Below are 19,813 nucleotides of genomic sequence, written 5' to 3' on the forward strand. Positions count from 1 at the left end.
GTGCGATTTTTGGCAGACCATTTGAGAATTCACCCCGGGGTACACATAATTATTGCACCACCCTAATACACCTGATCCGTGAACTTGTCTTTTTTAAAGACATATTCTTGTTTGAAATGGAGCCGATCTACCTTTTACTTTCAGCAATTTTATACTCAATTTTCTGCTTCAATTTGACCATATTCAGAAAAGCATTGAAACTAAGGTTAGTCTGTGTAAATCTGCACTTATGAATGTAAAATTTAAGGCACGTGAAGGAAATTAATACACCGTGCACTGTATGTTCTGAGGTATCCCTGATACCAAACATTTTATCAAATTTGGAAAATGTAAAAGAATCCCCAGTGACACTGTTGATATAAAACATAGTTCATCAATTATGACAGAATTTATTTTTGATCCCTAACAATCACAGCTAATCACAATATGAACCTGACCTTACATGAAAGTATATGCAACTGTGCAGTAGTAAGAGGAAGTTCATAATGCAAATGTGTACTCTGCAGGGTTGCTATCATGTTGGATAATGCACACAATTGGGCTACTTCTATTAAAAAAAGTTGCTTTTACATGGGGAGTTAAACTACACATGGGTTTTTCACTTCTGGTCTAGATGAGTGATTAGTGCTGCATTGAGTCTATTTACATGGAGCAGTCACCACAGTGTTAAAAGTTGGGATAAAGTTCACGATGGAAGTTGATCTAGCACAGGCATTCTCAAATAGATTCTGTGAATGCCTTTGCTATCTGTTTCCAATGAACTTTCGTTAAACTTCATGCAGGAATAATAAATGGTGACCTCTGTACATGGTTCATACTTTGTTTATGTCCTATTGTAAAAATTTAACCCACTTCATTTTCATAGCCATAAATGCCAATGAACTTTTAGATATAAGGAAACTTTTGAAGGCTTGGATACCAGGATGTTCATTCCACACCAAAACCTATACATGTAGATAGTAGAGCCTACTGCTGATGCTGGTGTGTGCGCCACATAAATTAAGCTTCCTGGTACATGCATGAACATTGAAACTTCAAGGTAGGAGAATGGGGCAAGTTAAAAGTTCCAAAAGGTAAGTTTAGCCTTGATTCTGGTTGGGTACTCATTATGTTCAATCTATTTTTAGCGAGAAAGACTCACACTAGCTGCTGAGTGCACCGAATCCGCATAACTTTGGAGTAAGCTACTAGTAGGCATAGCACACAACACACAGTAAAACCTGCCAACCTTGCAATCATGCACAAAAACAGATTTTCACTTGATTCAAGTCAATGTTTCAAAAATCATTGTGAGAAAACGAAAGTAGCTATAAACATAATCATTTCAACATTATTTAGCTTGATATGTCCTTGTTATTACCTTTAAATATTATTATTGTAATTACTCCAGAAGTATTTAAAAAAATTACCGCACCCATGTTTTCATGCACGGCACAAATGCTCACTTCAATGGCCGTAATTAACCAGCCTTCACAGAGTCCACTCAGTTTTGCAAAAACCCTCTTTTAAAATGGACTTTCCTGGTGTGTTACACTCCATATAGAGAGAAACCCTTACCATATATGGTAGCCTGTGACCTGCTCTACATACACCGCTGTTCGTGCGTACGTTAAAGTGGGCACTTAGTTCAGTTCGCTTAGTCTCAATTGCACGTCGTTTACGCGTGCGCGCGGTTGTTTATAGAAATGGCGGCGTGCACAGCGCAATTTCGTGAAGTAAACAAGCACGGAAACATGAGTATAACGGCTCTATTTGAACGAATACACACATAATTCATCAAGAAATCAAAAATAGGGTAATAAATGCACCATACAATATATCTGGATTTATTGAAGCCGTAATATTTTCTTAAAAACACCAGCGAACTTCGCAGTATTTCTGCATGACTTTCTGAGTAAAAATTAAACTCTTGCCAAATTAGTAACTAAAATAACAGGTTTTTTAAAAAAATAGCGGAATTTCAGAAATTTCGTCAATATACAATTAATATATAGGGTCAAATTTAATTTATTCCGAAGAAAAATTTTACATATCAATTCCATGACCCGAGTAAAGCCATCCTCAATGTGGTCCAAAAATGGACACAAATTCAACATGCAAAAGAGCGTCTAGCGTGGTGATTGTTGAAAGGCACTCGGCGGGTCCGGAGATTGCGCGATTGTATACATGCCTATCAAAATTCATGCTTAACAAAATAATGTTCATAAAAAAATAGAAATGTAAAAATAGGAACAGCTTTATGTTTCTGCATAATATATACCAACATCGGCCTAGCCTAGCGTATAGGCCTAGGCCACAGAATTCTGTGGCCTAGGCCTAGGCCTAAATAATATAAATTTTCTTTTTTTCCCCGGCTTTTAAAAAAAATGATGAGTGTATAATGGTTTATTGTCACATCACTATTAACAATTTTATTTTATTACTATCAATCATTATTTTTTAAATGATCGCGTCTAAAACTGAGCCGACCAATGGCGGTACCAGGAATTTTTTCAGGGGGGCATGAGGGGGGGGCAAAGTGAATTCAGGCAAAATCGACAAATTTTGCGCAAAATTGCCGCAAAAAGTGGAAATTTACGTAATTTTAGGTTTTTTCCTCAAAAGTGTGGGAGAGAGGAACTGGGGGGGGCAAGAAAAATATTTGGGCCTCAACCCCCCCCAGTAGCGCCGCCACTGAAGCCAAGAGCAGGCTTCTCTCGTCTCCTCTGACCACCAGCAAACACAAAACGTTTTAAAAACAGCTTTGGGTTTTGGTTTGAGTAAAAACGTTGTAATGTCAGGAAAGATTAAATGAAAACACACAAAAATAACATTTTTAAAATGTTGTCAAAATGTGTTTACAAAATATTTTTACAAACATATTTGCCAAATATTTTGTCAACACTTTTAAATAACATTATGTAAAAATATTTGTAGTTATCAAAAATATTTGTTAATGTTATAAAACGTATTATACCCTCAGTATAACCTTCATACCTGATTTCTCAGTCTGTGTTACAAAATTTAAAATCCGTGTTGTCAAACTGGACGATTTCCGTTTTCCACAATAAAGAACTGAAGAGTTAAAACAAACATGTTTTAAAAGTGTATTTGGCATCGAAGGCCTATAGAATTAATGCTAGAATGGATTGTTTAATGGTTGATTACTGCTAAATAATCACTTTTCTTTGTTCTATTTTGCAAATCAACACAAAAAGGGTATGGGTAGACATTTTGCACAGTTTTTCACTTCTTTGTTGCATTTCCAAATTTCCGTGAGCAACCCCGAATTCCGTGATTTTTTCCGTTTTTCCGTATCACGGAGAAATCATGGCTTTAGTTTTTAGCAACCTTTGCTAACCTTTTGTGACTTATGTCGAAAACGTTTTGTGTTTGCTGGGCATGCATGTGTCGTGTATGTTTTTGTTTAAGTTCATGATTTTCAATACAAATGAATAGGCCTAGGCCTATGAATTGTTTTACAATTAATGCATGAAATTTTCTTCTTATTTTTTTTAAAAAAGATGACCTGTCCTCATTCGAAATAGTCTATGTTTATAATTATAGCCCATGCACACAATTTTGTACAGATTTCCGACGCGGCGTTTTGTGGATAATTGAGCCGAGTTCTAAATTTGAGAAGTTTTGTGCACAAAATGCCTATAATAATGAAATTGGTAAATCATATAAAAAGCAATCTTAAAGTTTCCTCTCTCACCTAGGCCTATACTCTACAAATTATGTGAAAATAAATATGTGTGATTTCAGACTTAAAGTTGTATTTAGATAATATTAATGATTAAAAAAAATATCTCAGGAAATTACAGGAATGGCTAACAAAGGTCATTAAAAAATGTACGAGTCTGTACTAAAGTCCGATGCATCAGCAACTTTTCAGATATTGATGGATGGTCAACGTAAAAGAGGGGTGGGTGATGGAAATATTATCCCCAGGGGTTATAATTGCTAGGCCTACGCTTAACCAATTACATGATAACCGATTACATTACCATTATAGGCCTAATTATGATCATCATGATCACGATCATCGTTCATGACCAAGTTCATCATGATCTTCGTAATCATGATCATGCAGCTGACATGACATGATGGTCATCATGATCATGATGAGAGTTACCATCATGGTCATCATTATCATCTTCATCATCATCATCATCATCATCATCATCATCATCATCATCATTACAAAATCATAATCATCACCTACAACATCATCATACATCATCATTTACAACATCATCATTATCAGCATCATGATGAAGATGATGATTATCATCATCTTTTCTTAACCATTGAAAACACTGGCTTTCTACCAGGATCCCAAATTGTTTTTCAATTTTATCACTTATGTCTCTATTAGAAATCGCGCAAGCGGCGTACATTGTGTATAATGCTTATCAACTTGTACAGACAGAAGCCTATAGGTATAGGCCTATATTTACCAGTAATTTGTAAATCTACCATGGAACTCTTTGTTTCATCATTGGGATTATCACAGTCTTGCTTAGTCATATTAAACTTACACATAGATATGGCTTTACATGGTAGTGAATTAATGTAGGCCTATTAGGGCTAGGCTAAGGTTACGGGCCTGTTGCCTAATGTGTAGAGGCCTAGGCGTGTTTTGCTTGTCTCAACTAAAGTAATATATTGTAAGTGTATACAAGATTCCAGATAATAGTTAATGCTTATTATATAAATATAATCAACATATATACCTGGTATGCTTAAAACTTGATCGTGTTGATCATTGGACAAAAATACTGTAAGCTAGGCCTACCGCGGCTACGCGCAACGGCTACGATACGGTGATTCCTTCACAAGTATAATGCTGCATGCCGCGGCATCAAGTTGATAAGATAAATCCTGCATAAAACCACCTTCGGTCACGTACATGATAACCATGGACAAAGACTGATGATATAGTATATCCATGAACTAATATATAAGTCATAATTATATTTATTATTTTATAATACGACGGCATTTGCATGTCCGCTGGGTGTGGAAAAGCTATGAAATAATGTAAACCGTGCAGGCCTGCAGTCATTTACATTTTGGCCCATTTCATTTGTGCTGCTAAATGCTGTAGCTTGTTTCATCGTCCTCTTGATCTATTTTTTGGATCATTTTGTGACTTCCTGCTGGTATCGTGCTTTGTAGAATCGATGTCATTCAATTCATCAGAGATGTTGATTTTATATCATGCACATATTGACCATGTATGCATGGATTAATACCGGTACGCGCTAGGCCTTCATGCGTTATGTCGAATGCGATATGTATAGCAAGATCAGCTGATTTGTGGGATCAGCTGTTCAATGTTTGTAAACAAAATAGACGGATACATAGTAAACAAAAGAATAGGGGGGTTATCAATTGATTTAATTTAAAAAAATCGTAATATATCATGATATATATGCAAAATACAGGGACATCTTCTGGAAGGTATATTTAAATTTTCAACGCAAAAAAGGAATAAAAAATAGTCCAAAATTAGAAGACATATATTTCAAAAAATAGAATTGATACGTTAAATTTGAAAGCATGAGTGAATATCGACATTGATAGTTATTAATAAAAACTATGTGGTATATCTGGATTTCCGCTGAAAAATATTTGGAACTGGCTTTTAATTTATATATTTGGCAATTTCTGAAAAATAGTTCAAATCTGTATTTTTGGGACATCTGAATAAAACAATGTTTTGAAGACATTGTTTTGACTTTTGAAAAAATGAGCAATATTATATGAAAGAGAACATTTTATTTATAAAAGTACATCAATATTTATGCCTACAATGGGAACTAAAAGGCCGGTATAGTGCGAAATACAATGCGACTGTATTTACGCGCAGCGAAATTAGCGCAAGTTGAATTTCAAATTTCGCGGGAAAACTGCCTAAGCGACGCGCATTTAGACTAGGAGTTAAAACTAAGTGCCCACGACGAACAGCGGTGTACATGACCTTCTGTTCATCTTTTGGACAACACAAATATTTTTGGAGTTACGGTCGTTCAAATGAATTTTGTGAACTTGCCCAGAATTGCTTAATTTTTGACCGTTTTGACTAGATGAAACTATATTATAGAAGTATAAACACCATAATTGTCTGTGATCTACTCATATTTTGTGTACATTGAGTGTAACACTCCAGAAAATGCGCGAGAACTTTCAGTTCAACTTTCACTCAACTGATTGAAGACGCCAAGCCATGCGCTAGTGCATGAACAAATTCTTCATTTGACAGGCTGGTAGGCCGACGAAATAACCCATCTTGTGCATGATCGGACTTATTTTGGTAAGATATTTTGATTGTTTTATGTACTTAAACATATTTATAATACGTGTAATAAATAACTTGAGTATCAGAGGCATAATAATGGTAGAATAAATGAGGAAACCAGCACATTATTTTAAACATGCATATTTTAGGGAGTATGTAAAGTAAAGAGCACTGCGACCAACAACTTGTTGCATGGAAGAGTATGCTAGCATGTACATGTACGTGTGTATTGTGCGTATGTGGAAGTGCTTTGTTGTGGCTGTTCCACTGATTGCGCTTACTCCAAAGGAAAAAGAATTGCATAGAAGAGTTCCAGCTAAATACAGGAAAACTTAAAAATTCTAGTGCTGTTTTGGCAAAATAACTGGAAGTTTTTAATGTGTATAATTTTAATATTATCCAGTTCACTTCCAATACATGTAGATAAATATATATGGCTTAGATTTAATAGGCCTATCACTTTGTTGATCTTTTTAGTTTTACGTTGGTTGGTCTCTTGTCTTGATTTGTCTCAGCTCTGGTTTGTTTGATTGTTTTTTAAGGGGAAATCTGACATAATGAGTTTGAAAAATGTGATCTTCAGTAAAATAAATTTTATTTGATCAAAAATATTTTGTTCATCACTTTGATTTATTTTTATGGAAAATTTTTCCAGGGTCAGAAATACGCAACCAATTGCGAGAATTCTCCCAGTGGAATTTCATGAATCCATGGATTCTCGCCGTATAACTTTGTATGATAAATTGAAATATTTATGAGAATCCATTTAGATTCTTGCAATTTTGTTGACGAGAATCTTTGCGAGAATGAATTCAAGCCGAATTTCTGATGTTTTCTGTACATTGTATTTTGTAAAGGAAAAATATGTTGTTAATTGATAATGACTTCCATGAAGACCATGATATAGGCTTACATACGGTATTTATTATTTCTTTTCTTTGTGTCATTTCAGATCACTTGTATGATGACCCTGCCAAGACCAACCTTTGCACCGATGGAAATTGGAAATTATCGGACAATGAATCCATTATGGAAAGAACTTTAATGAATCCTAATTAATCAGCTTTGCATATGCAAATAATGTAATTGTTTACACATAGCCTATATTCAATACAATCCAGAAATGAAAATGTATGAATCCATCAGCTGTCTATACAAATGTATAATGATTTTGTTCACAAATTCAGCATAATCAAGAAATAAAAATGTTGAATTATTATGATTTGAAGATTTGCTGGACTGTATACCATGTTGTGTTTTCGCATATTTAATTAGGCAATCAAGGGCTTTCTTACTTTAAATTATTTGCATTTGCCAAATGTTTAGGAGTTTTAACATCTTGTGAATGTATTAACATATATTTATTTATGATTGTTGACCAATTCTGTGATGATATGTAATTTTTTTACTGGTTAGTGGCTCAACAAAGTTTTTCGCATATTTAATGAGGTGATCATTTACCATGTAATATTTTCAAGCTTAAAAATAAATTATTTCTTTCAAATTGACAACAATATTCATGTTTCATGTGGTGTAAAGTGTTCAGATATATATTTAAACATACTATAGATATGTTGTGGATTACATTCATGTTGAAAAAGTGCCGATATATCATACTTAATTTGCATATTTGAAATTTGAATATGTAATTAGCTAATTTGCATATTTAATGAGATAATTAGCTGAATTGCACATTTTAAGATACATCTTGTCACAAGTAATCATGATACCAAGTTTCATCACTGAACTACTTGTAGAAGTCCAGATATTCAATTTACGCATATTAATTAGCTGTACTTAGTCGTTTTTTCATGATTTTCTCATTTGCAGTTGTGATTTTTGCATAAATTGGCATATCCGAGAGTGTATTGTACAAAAATGGGATTAGTAATACACCTGATTTTATTAAATATGTATTAACCTATGAAAAGTGTCTTGTCTCTGTGATTTTCAGTCATCCTTTTTGTATAATTTCATTTTTAGGGGTGTTTGAACTTGAGAAAATCTCATTTTTGGCCAAAAATGGCTTTCGGTGGCAGGTTTTCGGTCATTTTTTCCGAACTTCAAATGACAATATCTCAAGAACCGTAAGCCCGATCACGATGATTTTTTCACCATTCTTTTTCTTTTTCAGAGATCTCTTAAATGCACCTAATTTTGTAGACCTACTGTGTAATTGAATTTTGTGTGTGCTATACCTACTACTAGTTTAGTAAGTTGGCGAGTATCTTGCATTTTGAGACCTCCAAATCGGCTTAAGTTACTAGACTAGTAAGTTATATGTTACTCTGCAACTTACTCTTCATCTTTTGCGGAGTAAGTTCCCGGTGGGGTCACTCCATGGCAGGGGGGACGCATAGGACCGTTACCACAAGTACAAATTACCCCCTTTTGCAGTTGATTTCAAGAACAAATCATGAAATTTTGCCTCCTTTTTTACTCCAAAACAAGGACAAAATGGTACTCAGCTCTGAAACACACCTATTTTTTAGATTCCAAGGACACATTTGCAATTTTGACCCTATTTCAACATTTCAAGGACGAGGCTTTTATATGAATGTTTTTTCAGTAATTAACAGGCATCACAGAATTCAAGTAGTACACCTTACATATAAATCAGAGATACATAGTGGTGGTTGTTGAAATACAAATATTTCTGTGACACCCTGTATAATTACAGTGCTAACTATTCCGAAATCAGTAACAGAACCAGCTACCGTTATGTAGAGCCTTCCCGTGGCTATAGTAACATTTCTGCGAATCTATGCTAAGGCTACGCACAAAATAGAACCAAGAACAATATTGATTACGGGATGAGTACGAAGTAGGAAACCAAATTTATTCCTGTGATTTATTTATCTGGCCAGCTATCCACGGGATCGGGAGAAAATAATAAGAACCCTGTTTTTCAATTTCATGGACATTTGTGCAATAAAACACCCCTATTCTTCCAATTTCACAGACAATTTTTGTCCGTGGACAAGCCCTAAAATGAACCCTTTTTCCGCAATTATGGTAACAATCGTGCGGTCAGTATTGCAAGTTGAGTGACCCCACGGGAGTAAGTTGCCGAGTATCTCAGAATTTTGTGACTTTCAAATGCGTGTAAGTTACTAGACTAGTAAAGTTACGCCTCAGCTATTGTTATTTACTCAGCAACATACTCTTCATCGTTGGAGGAGTAAGTTGGCGAGTAAGCAAATCGATTCATAGATAGAGGAGAAAATCATTGATATTGATGAGATTTTGAAAGTAAATAATAAGATATTTCGCATTCGTGCGTATTCTGTGTGTGGAGCGTCTCGTATGCGGCACCGCGAACCTTTCGTGTAGGCCTGCTGACGGAACATTTTATGATGTATAGTACAATTTTTTCACATTTTTCGCCCTTTTTCCTTTATTAATTCTTTTTGCCGCCCCTTCTTCTTTCCGCCGCTCCTTCGATTTGGCCGCCACCTGCTTTGACCCCGGGGGGCTGGCGCCCCCAAAGCCCCCCCCAAAATACGCGCATGAACATAATTGTAGGCCTATATAAAAGTACATAATTTAGAATGGCAAACACTTGAGAAAATAGTATATCATAAGCAAGTATTGCATACAATTATTGTATTGGATACAATCACAGAAATAAATTCTTTCCTCATAATTATAATCATTTATGTTAACCTGATAATGGCAGATCCATGCTATCCCAATCCGACTGGCCCTGGATGGGATTGTATTTTAAGTATATTTCCCGACCCTTGAGGAATTACATATGCCCCACTATTTCTTCCATTCCCGGTTCACCTGGTTGCAGGGCTGGAACATTACACACTATCAAAAACGCAGAGCAGTTACTAAAGAAGTAAGCTACTAAACTAGTTAAGTTACACAGATTTGGTGCACTCAGCGGTATAAGGGTATCAAATAAAAAAATGACTCTCTCTAGGCACATAATATTCCAAAATACCCTTGTAGTCCCACTACTTGCTAGGAATATCAATTCATCTGTTCTAGTCTCCAAATTGGTATCAATTTTTTTTATTCAATGCCATTGCCCATGTAATTTATCATTTATTGGAATTTTTGCCGGGAACTTTTGATCAAAATAAAACAATTAAAATGTGAGTTTTTGACTTTCAAAAGTCATTTGTGGTGCAATAATTGTCATATTTGTGCACTTGGTCTTATGGGGGGGCTTTCACCAAAACTCCCACAGAAAACTAGTGGTATGTTTTTATAGCAATCTGGTCCCACTTGGGGTATTTGGTCCAGCTATAGGGGTATATTTTTTACAGAAATCTGGTCCTGCTAAGGGTATAATTTTACTTAAAACTAGTTTCAGTATGAGTTACCTCCAGGGACCCCGGATTAAGCATGGGTACCCAGAATTCAAGAACCACCCCTGGTTATAAAAAGTTTTAATAACACTCTAAAACATCATTTTGAAACCTTGCTGCAAAAAATTTCAAATGTTGACAAAATATTTTGCACAAATGTTTGTAAAAAATATTTTAAAATAACGTTTTACCAACATTTTTAAAATGTGATGTGTTTTTTCGTATAAAACTTGTTAAAATTGTTTTCATGATCTTTATTTATATAACCCAATAATTAAATGTTCTTCAAATGGTTTGACCAAAAACAAAACACATATATAACCTGTTTATAACGTTTTAACAACATTTTTGTGTTTGCTGAGTTCTATATCAAATCCTGGTATAAGAGAGATCCATTCATATATGCCCATTCGTACTGCATGATGATGCTATACCAACTCAGTTCAAGATCTTGTACAACATAATGTCACACAAGGGCGACTAACAAAATATTTAATATGAAAAACAGTGGCTTTTTTGACGGGAAGAGAGGTCTATGGCTTTAATAATATGCCTGGGTCTTATGCTTTTGATTTTGACTCTTAACTAGGGTTAATTATTATGTCGCTTTCAGTGCTTCCCAAATATTATGGTTGCCAAAAAATTATTTTTGTTGAAAATTTGAACCAAGATGGGGGGGGGGGGTCATAACAACATTTAGCCTGCAATAGGGGGCCATGAAAATTGACTCCAGTCACCTACATACTCATGACCCCCTTCCAAGAAAATGATGATACCCCTAAAAAGAAGCAGTAGTAGATGCTTCTTAATAATCCATGTAATGTTAAGATTATGGTCAGTATCAATCTGATGTCCATTTGAACATTGCAATATTTTATGTCACTTTTTGATTTGTAAAATTGCAGATCTGTTCCAGGACAGCAACCACTAACATTTGGAAAAGTTAAACCAGAATTGGATAAGGCACTTCAGTATCTCAAGACATGTGATGATTATACTACAACAAAGGCACGTAAGGCCCTGGAGACCATAGGGAATGCTTTGGAGGAGGTAGATGATATTGGTGAAAAACCAGTTACATCATATTTGGTAAAGCAAGGTTTTGGTGAGCTGTTCCCTAGAATGTGGAGTGGATTGTGTGCATTCCTGGAGAATGAAAAATGGGGCCAACAAGGGTACAAAAGTTTGGAGGAGATGTTGGGTACCTACTGCACTTTTACTGATCCTTGCCATGAGCTTGCTGCTGAGTTGGGAAAATGTGGAAGTATTCCTTTGCTACTTGCAGGCCTTGGCAAACTTGAAATATACTTTGAAGATGAGGACAAATTTGAACCCATAGAAGATGTAGTAGCATACATTATAGGAATTCTTTTCATCTCAATATCACAATGTAGCAGTAACCGCAAAATCTTCCGAGATGCAAAAGCATTTGACATCTTAAAAGAATACTTGAAATTACAAAACAAGACAGTCAGTGGTTTCTCTCTGATGATCTTGGCGTATGTTGTTGATGAATCAGAAAGTAGTGTCCTTGCAACAGGAGATGGAATAGTGGCACGCTTGTGGAGCACGTGAATGACCTTCAAGGAGAACACATCACTTGTGATGATGAAAGCGCTTCATTTTCTGCCAGGGAAATTTTGGATTGTTTAAATCATCTGGCAATAAATGACAGCAACAAGCTTGAGATTGAGAAAGAAGGTGGCATTCCCGCCATAGTATGTATGTTACAAGATGGATATCATGAAGAGGAACAGTGCATTGCTGCTGAAGCTGTGTGGAACCTGGCAAACATGGAATCCATCAGGAAATCCCCTCAACTTCAAGAAGCAGTTCCATGTAAGTAATTATGAAATAGGTAACTGGTATGGGATGGGAGGTAGATAAAACTAAATCATTATAACAATCCATTCTGTAGTGTAGGTACTGTGATTTCTGATCTCTTGTTGGTTTTAAGCTGCTGCATGAAAATCATTATTTTTGAAAGAGACATGAATGTGGTCTTTGATTATACAACTGCTTTAAGTAAAGGGTTCATACCACTAAATCCGCCTGTGAAGCGGTTTCCGGCAAAAGTTTATCACGACTATAGTCCCAACTTTGCATACAAATTGTGCAAAATCGGTGCAATATTAACAAGTTTAGTGTTGAAAATCGTGTTTTACTAGAACTTGTGAATGTGATCTCTACTAATTTGAAAAGAAAATGCAAACATTTGAGTGATGTTTACGATAATGAGCGCATGAACACACGCAGTCAAAAGCGCCGTTAGCAGTCGGACGTAAACACGGGAAAATCGGACCTTTTTATATAGCGCTAATTTTCTAAAAAAGTAGACGGAAAATGTTGTGTCATTTTCAGATATGTTATGCAGAATTTTGTTCTGATTAAGATGATATCAAATATATATTTCAAAGTGAGAGGTAACTCGACTTATGGCCTAAAACGTGACCCCTATTTTGCACGTAAAGTCTATGGAAAGCTATTTAGTGTTATGTACCCTTTAAGGAGCAATCCTGTGCGTTTTCTGCGCGTCTTTATCTATTTAAAATGCACGCGAAGAAAAAAAGAGGACATCAACAAGCGCATACATGGACGCCGCCAGGTTTTTCGCTGTCACGTGAATTTGCATGAATAGGCCTGCTTTTATTTCCAATTTAATAAAAGTTCCGATTTTGGTAGAAGTTTGAAACCTTTTGCTATGAATAAAGAAGAGTTTCAAAATATTGAAAACATTGTTTATTGGTGTTTAAATTACAAAGAAAATTTTGAATTTCATTGTTCTTTTTTAACTAAATATTTTGTCATTTAAACTTAAGTTTTGGCCTTCAATTTTAATAAAATTGCATAAAAAATTAGATTTAAGATATTTAAGTTTCTAGTTTGCTTTATTTATACCACTGTCCAGTATTGTAAATTGTTATAACATTCAAAGTTTAATTTATATTAATGTTTAATTTCAAATAGCCATTCATTACATTTGCCTTTTGGACAAAACGGGTTAAAATTGACGCTGGAGGGGGTAGGCCTACTTGATTGACATTTCTCGTCTTTCTAAATATTCTGCACGTAGTGAGAATGTTTTAATTTTGAAGTTATGCACTTGTAAAATATGTTCAAAGAACGTTTACTCTTAACATCACTTAATATCTTCATGAAAATGGCAAATCGGCAACCATTGTGCGTTCATGTGCATCAAAATGACAAAAAATGGCAATTGTCGGCTATCATGCTTGTGTTTGAAATCAACATCCTGTCTAAAGTATGAAAGAAAATAAGCCAAAATTTCTTAAAATTAATTCAAAATATAGTGGAAAAGATAACAAAATCATTTTCAAGGCCTAAAACCAATGTTTTGACCTCTTCAAGGGTTCATACCACTAAATCCGCCTGTGAAGCGGTTTCCGGCAAAAGTTTATCACGACTATAGTCCCAACTTTGCATACAAATTGTGCAAAATCGGTGCAATATTAACAAGTTTAGTGTTGAAAATCGTGTTTTACTAGAACTTGTGAATGTGATCTCTACTAATTTGAAAAGAAAACGCAAACATTTGAGTGATGTTTACGATAATGAGCGCATGAACACACGCGGTCAACACGCGGTTAGCAGTCGGACGTAAACACGGGAAAATCGGACCTTTTATATAGCGCTAATTTTCTCAAAAGTAGACAGAAAATGTTGTGTCATTTTCAGATATGTTATGCAGAATTTTGTTCTGATTAAGATGATATCAAATATATATTTCAAAGTGAGAGGTAACTCGACTTATGGCCTAAAACGTGACCCCTATTTTGCACGTAAAGTCTATGTAAAGCTATTTAGTGTTATGTACCCTAAAGCCCTCATTTTCACCATTTACCTTGACTGGTCTCAATTTAGTTAGGCAGGGAATTCATTTTCATTCTGGGCATACACATACAACATTTTATATAGGCCTATTTCAGTGGTGTACCGTGGCCACCCCAACACTGGGGGCTGAAGAAAATTCATTTTTGCCGCCCCTTCCTCAACAGCCCGAAAAGGTTGACCCAATTTGTTTTCCAGTTGTTTGAAAAAGTGAAGAGCAAAAAAAAAAAAAAAAAAAAGGATTTCAGGCGCAAGTGCCCTAAAAGTAACACATTTTGGTGTATAGTACCATTTCATCAAAATATTTTATGCTTTATCAAATTTTTCCGCCCTTTTTTTATTTACTAATTCTTTTTGCCGCCCTTTAGTTTTTGGCGCCCTGTTTTTGACCTTTTCTTCTTCTTCCGCCGCCCTTCATTTTGGCTGCCCCAAAGCCCCCCAAATATGTGCATGTATTTTAGGTCTATGTTATAGGCCTCATGCTAACCACTGCCATGGTTGGTGATCACTTACATCATTTCTTACTTGATTTCAAGTTTCGACCTTTGCCCTTTGCACTGGCACTCTGGCACATTGCATACTGACAGTAGCATTTAGTGTGTTGGGTTGGATTGATCGTGTTATAAAGATGTCACAGAAGTTTCAGGCCAGAGAAGAAAAATACTTCATTGTGCAAGTCAGGATGGGTTAAATTTTATGGATAAGTGTCAGCTGGGGAAGAGCATAGTAAGAATTAGGCATATCTTCCAGGGATCTTCCAGTGTGTTCATGAGTATATTTGTCAACAATTGTAGTTTTAAATTATCACTTTGGATCTAGTAAACATTGTGTATATTTATATTTCTGGTTTTATTTCCTGAAATTTCTAAATGTTATTTTTTTTCAGTGTTGGATAAACTTAGAAGATCTACAAACAGAAATTTGCGGAATGCCAGTGAAATGGCCTTTTGGGTAATCAACAACAACAGACGTGAAGACCTGCCAACAAGAGAAACCACTCAACAAGAACCTACGCCATCATATGAAGAATCCATGAAGGAACCAAAGAGAGCTGCAGCACATCCAGCCAAAGTCATGATCAGCTATCAGTGGGATTTCAAGAACATTGCAGTAATGGTCAGGGATGATTTGGTCAATAATGGCTTCAAGGTCTGGATGGATCTCACTCATATGAGTAAGATTGTTAAAACCTTGTAGCAAGTTGGTAAACATTATTTATTATATAATTATGGACATTTTGGGGCAATATTTTATTACTTGTTTATTTGTGCATTTGAAAATCTCCATCAACAGGTGTATTTTGTATGCTTAAAAATCATCACGTTTTCTTGACTGACTTGTTTTAAGATGGCATCTGGAACACCCACACATCATTTGCATATGTTTTGTTTGACAGAACCAAGTGAATTTTGTTTTTATTTTATGAGGTAGTTTTCAGTGTTATAAAAGGGAATTAAATTATTTTAATTAGTTAGTAATATTGTCAACAACAAATATGCTTATTGTTTAATATACTTTTGTCATTTAACGGTAGATTTGGACATTTGATTATTTTATTGATTTTTCACATGGCAATTCGGGGGACAAAATTAATATCCAAAGCTAATGCTAAATGTATACGAGGGGGTATCCAAAAGTTCTGGGTGATGTCAAAAACGTTTGGATACGCCCTCATAGTTATGTGATGTTTTATATTTTTCATTTCATTTCATTCACATCGCTATTTTGATGACAAGTCGCATAGTGAACTTTTGCATTTGACTCTAAATAATTATACAAATCATCTATTAATATTACTTTTTGCTATAGGAACAGACATCCTGATCCAATAACATGACTTTTGCTTTTGACTCTGAATGTATAAATCATAATAGTCATATTATTTTGTCTTTGTCTCATACAGGGGATGATATCTTGACCTCAATGGCTGATGCTGTAGAGAAATCAGACATAATCCTCATGTTCATGTCAGAAGCTTACAAGAACAGTCAAAGCTGCAGAACAGGTAGGTAATATTGTAAGGCAGTGTACAAAATATTGTAAAATAGTTTGTGGATTAAAACTACATGTAGACCTACTAATAATATTATTGATTACTGAAATGAAAGTAAGTCAAACTTTTCCATAATTGAATTGTTTTTTTCCATAAAGTCATATTGTAATATTTGCTGAGGATGGCCTCAACACAGTGCAGGGGGCAGGGGCCATGCCCCCACTTTTGTTGGTCATTTGGGGAAATCAGTCATTTCGGGGAAATCAGTCATTTCGGATCAGTCATTTCCCCCGAAATGACTGATTTCGCCTGCACCTTACACTCCTAATCAGACTCCATTCAGGGGAACCAAACAACCTGGCCCCTCCACTTTCAATGTGCTGCGCACGCCACTGCCTCAGCAGTATTCAAAATGTTTTTTTACAAAGTTCTAATGTACTTTAGTAAACTAAGATACCCTGCAAAAAACAAGACTTTAGCTGCTGTAGTTTTAACAAAATCCAAGATTTGAATAAATCAACTGAATAAGACGTTTACTTATTACGATCAAAATATTAGTCAAACCGAGGCGGCGCAAGGGTATTTTGATAGGTGGCGAAGCAATTTTAAAATTTTGAAAATGGTTGTTATTTGGCATGATAGTGCCGTCCATTACACTTGTCCAATACAGGGGGTGTCTGAGAATTTGGAAAATTTTTGGATGCAGTGTCCACTGTATAGTCGAATATGTGTTCAAGCCAGAAATTCATTGATTTAATACATTTTAATAGTTGCACATGGTTGTTACTTTTCGTACTCCGTAAATGCCCTATTACATTTGCAGTTTTGTGAGCCAGAATTTTAAATCTGATGTGATAAGTAAGCCTGATTAAAACAAGCCTAAAATCAAAATACTGATGTCGGTTGTGGGTCTGATTTACTTATGTTTTGTAGAGGCGCAGTATGCATACAAGTTACAGAAAAAGGTCATTCCACTACATGTACAAGAAGGCTATAAGCCAGATGGATGGTTGGGTGCTCTACTGGGAACAAAGCTCTACTACAAGTTCTTTACTGAGGATCTGACACAAACAGACTTGCCATCACTCTTGACAGCATTGGAGGAATCAGCACAAGAGATAAGAGCTCATGATGAGCCAGAGGGTAAGAATGCTAACAAGTTTTTAGTTTTGTATAGACGAATCCAACACGCCAAGTGATGGACAGAATTCATTTGGCCATTACTGGGTCCCCTCTGCACCAAACTGGTGTTGTGACTGCTCAATTGGGTTGATTAAAGTCGCTTAAAAATCAATGTTATATTGTATTGTGTTGTAAACTTTCATCATTATTTTGTCTATGTGTAACATGAGTACAGTTTGAATCCCCACCAAGACTGCATCGTTTCACATTTCAGGTGGGATGGACCCAACAGGGACCCAGTTATGGCTGCCATTGAGGTGTAAGAATTCGTAAAAATAGATTAATTCGTCTATACCAGATCTGAGCTCTGTGTAATGACTTTTTCTGAATCTGTTAATTGTCATTGGTTTGGACTAAAACTGGCAAATTTTGAATTTTCACTCCTATGTAAATTTAGACCTTGAAATAATTAAATTGCTGAAGGATGATGAGTTTGCACCAACCTGAATATTATCTGTACCCACAAAGTGCAAATGCAAAAATGAGCAAAAAATACATTGTAAGCATGAGAACTGGTAAAACCATCTAACTTGCTACTGGACTATAATCTATCTAGAACTATATAGTTTTGACTAATATATCTATGCTTATATCCAGCAAACACAAAAATGTTTTTAAAAAACGTTATAAATATGTTATAAATGCTTTTTGGTTAAAATGTCAACTGTCAAATTCGTCCTATTTGTAGTAAAACGGGACGATTTTCTGTTGGTCCGACATAAAGTCATAATTTTTTAGATTATGACTTTATGACTTTCGGCCACGATCGCAAACCGTAGTCTCGTACAAAACTAGCTTGGTTACGCTCCCTCCACATGTGGAGGGCGTAACTCTGGCTGCGTGGGAGACTAACTCTGAGGCCGCACTCGCTGTCCTAATCCAAATAGTGCGAGATGTTTCGAGTGATAGAGGTGAAGTTTATGATGTTGTTTCTTTGCAAATTCCTAATGTTTTTCGCGTTCAAATGTATTGGGAACTTTCATGATTGCATATTATCATTTTAGAAGAAAAAAAGAAAAATCTAAAAATTTAAAAAGATCGTACATTAAGGCTTTAAAAAAGGTCATGAGAGCATTTTTTGAAAGTTTTATATGAAAAAACACTACAACAATAATTTTAAAATGTTGTCAAAATGTTATTGCAAAGTATTTTTTGACAAACATTTTTTCAAAATATGTTGTCAATAATTTATGCTAGAATGTTTTGCATCAAGTTCTTAAAAATGTTTTTTTGAATGTTATTAAAACGTTTTATACCCTTTATATAACCTGTGTAGCTACCGGTCCGTGATCGTGTGCTTGGCATGCGGGGGTCAAAGGTTCAAATCCCAGGGGTGCCAAGTGACTTCTTTGTTCAACTTGTATTCTGTACTAAGATGATGAATATCCTGAGATTCTGTATTTAATTTTTGTTATTCTAGGTTCAATTGGAGCTACACAGGCAACTGGGCATCATGCAGCAACCCCATCAAAGCCATCTGTCAGCGATTGGAATGAAACAGACGTCCAGGAGTGGTTGAAGGAGAAGAAACTAGGGGACCTATGTGATACAATGGATGACTTAGAAGGTAGCCATCTTGAGAAAATGTACAAAAAATACTGTACTGATCCGACTAAATTCAAGATGAAATGAAGTCTGATGATTACAAGATGGGCAACAAGATGTATCTTAAGTTTACAGTTGCTCTAGAAAAATTGTTTAAGAACTGATTTTAGTTCTTAACTCTCATTAACTGGTATCTTGCTTGTATAAGATCCATTTTAGAAAGTTGCATACATACATACATACATACATAAAGCTATTTATATAGCGCCTTTAAAATTTATCAAGGCGCTGAACAAGGAGAGAAAGGATGGGGAAAAAAAAAACACAGTGGAACAAGAAAGAAGCTAACTGAAAAGGTGAGTTTTCAGTTTCTTCCTGAAAACTGGAATTGATGGAGACTCCCTGATGGCTTTAGGGAGTTTGTTCCATTCCCTCGGGCCAGAGACAGAGAAGGTATTTAAACCAGATCCTCTATGTGCCCTAGGCTGACTAAGCAGGGTCTTATCGGAAGAAGATCTCAATTCTCTTCCGGGAGCATAGGCTGAAAGAAGCTCACAAAGATAATTGGGGGCACGGCCCTGAGAGCACTTGAAAACATAAAGCAGGAGTTTAAAAAGAATTCGGTCCTGGATTGGA

At 35.5% G+C, this 19,813-nt stretch overlaps 2 protein-coding genes across 2 annotated transcripts in view; both read left to right on the plus strand.

Moving 5' to 3' along the window:
* Positions 1–19,398, plus strand: part of LOC140171427 (uncharacterized) — a 443,410-nt gene extending 424,012 nt beyond the window's left edge. Inside the window, exons 3-6 of the mRNA XM_072194687.1 lie at positions 15,344–15,631; positions 16,361–16,462; positions 17,384–17,593; positions 19,053–19,398. Coding sequence (XP_072050788.1) covers positions 15,344–15,631; positions 16,361–16,462; positions 17,384–17,593; positions 19,053–19,264 — 812 coding nt within the window. The 3' untranslated portion in view covers positions 19,265–19,398. The remainder of the gene's footprint in view (positions 1–15,343; positions 15,632–16,360; positions 16,463–17,383; positions 17,594–19,052) is intronic.
* Positions 962–12,183, plus strand: LOC140171990 (uncharacterized). Its single transcript, XM_072195338.1, has 2 exons — positions 962–1,073; positions 11,514–12,183. The coding sequence occupies exons 1-2, from the start codon at positions 1,048–1,050 to the stop codon at positions 12,181–12,183; spliced, it is 696 nt and encodes a 231-aa protein (XP_072051439.1). The 5' UTR covers positions 962–1,047.
* Positions 19,399–19,813: the final 415 nt, after the last annotated feature.

The sequence above is a fragment of the Amphiura filiformis genome, chromosome 15, assembly GCF_039555335.1.
Source record: "Amphiura filiformis chromosome 15, Afil_fr2py, whole genome shotgun sequence".
Taxonomy (NCBI): domain Eukaryota; kingdom Metazoa; phylum Echinodermata; class Ophiuroidea; order Amphilepidida; family Amphiuridae; genus Amphiura; species Amphiura filiformis.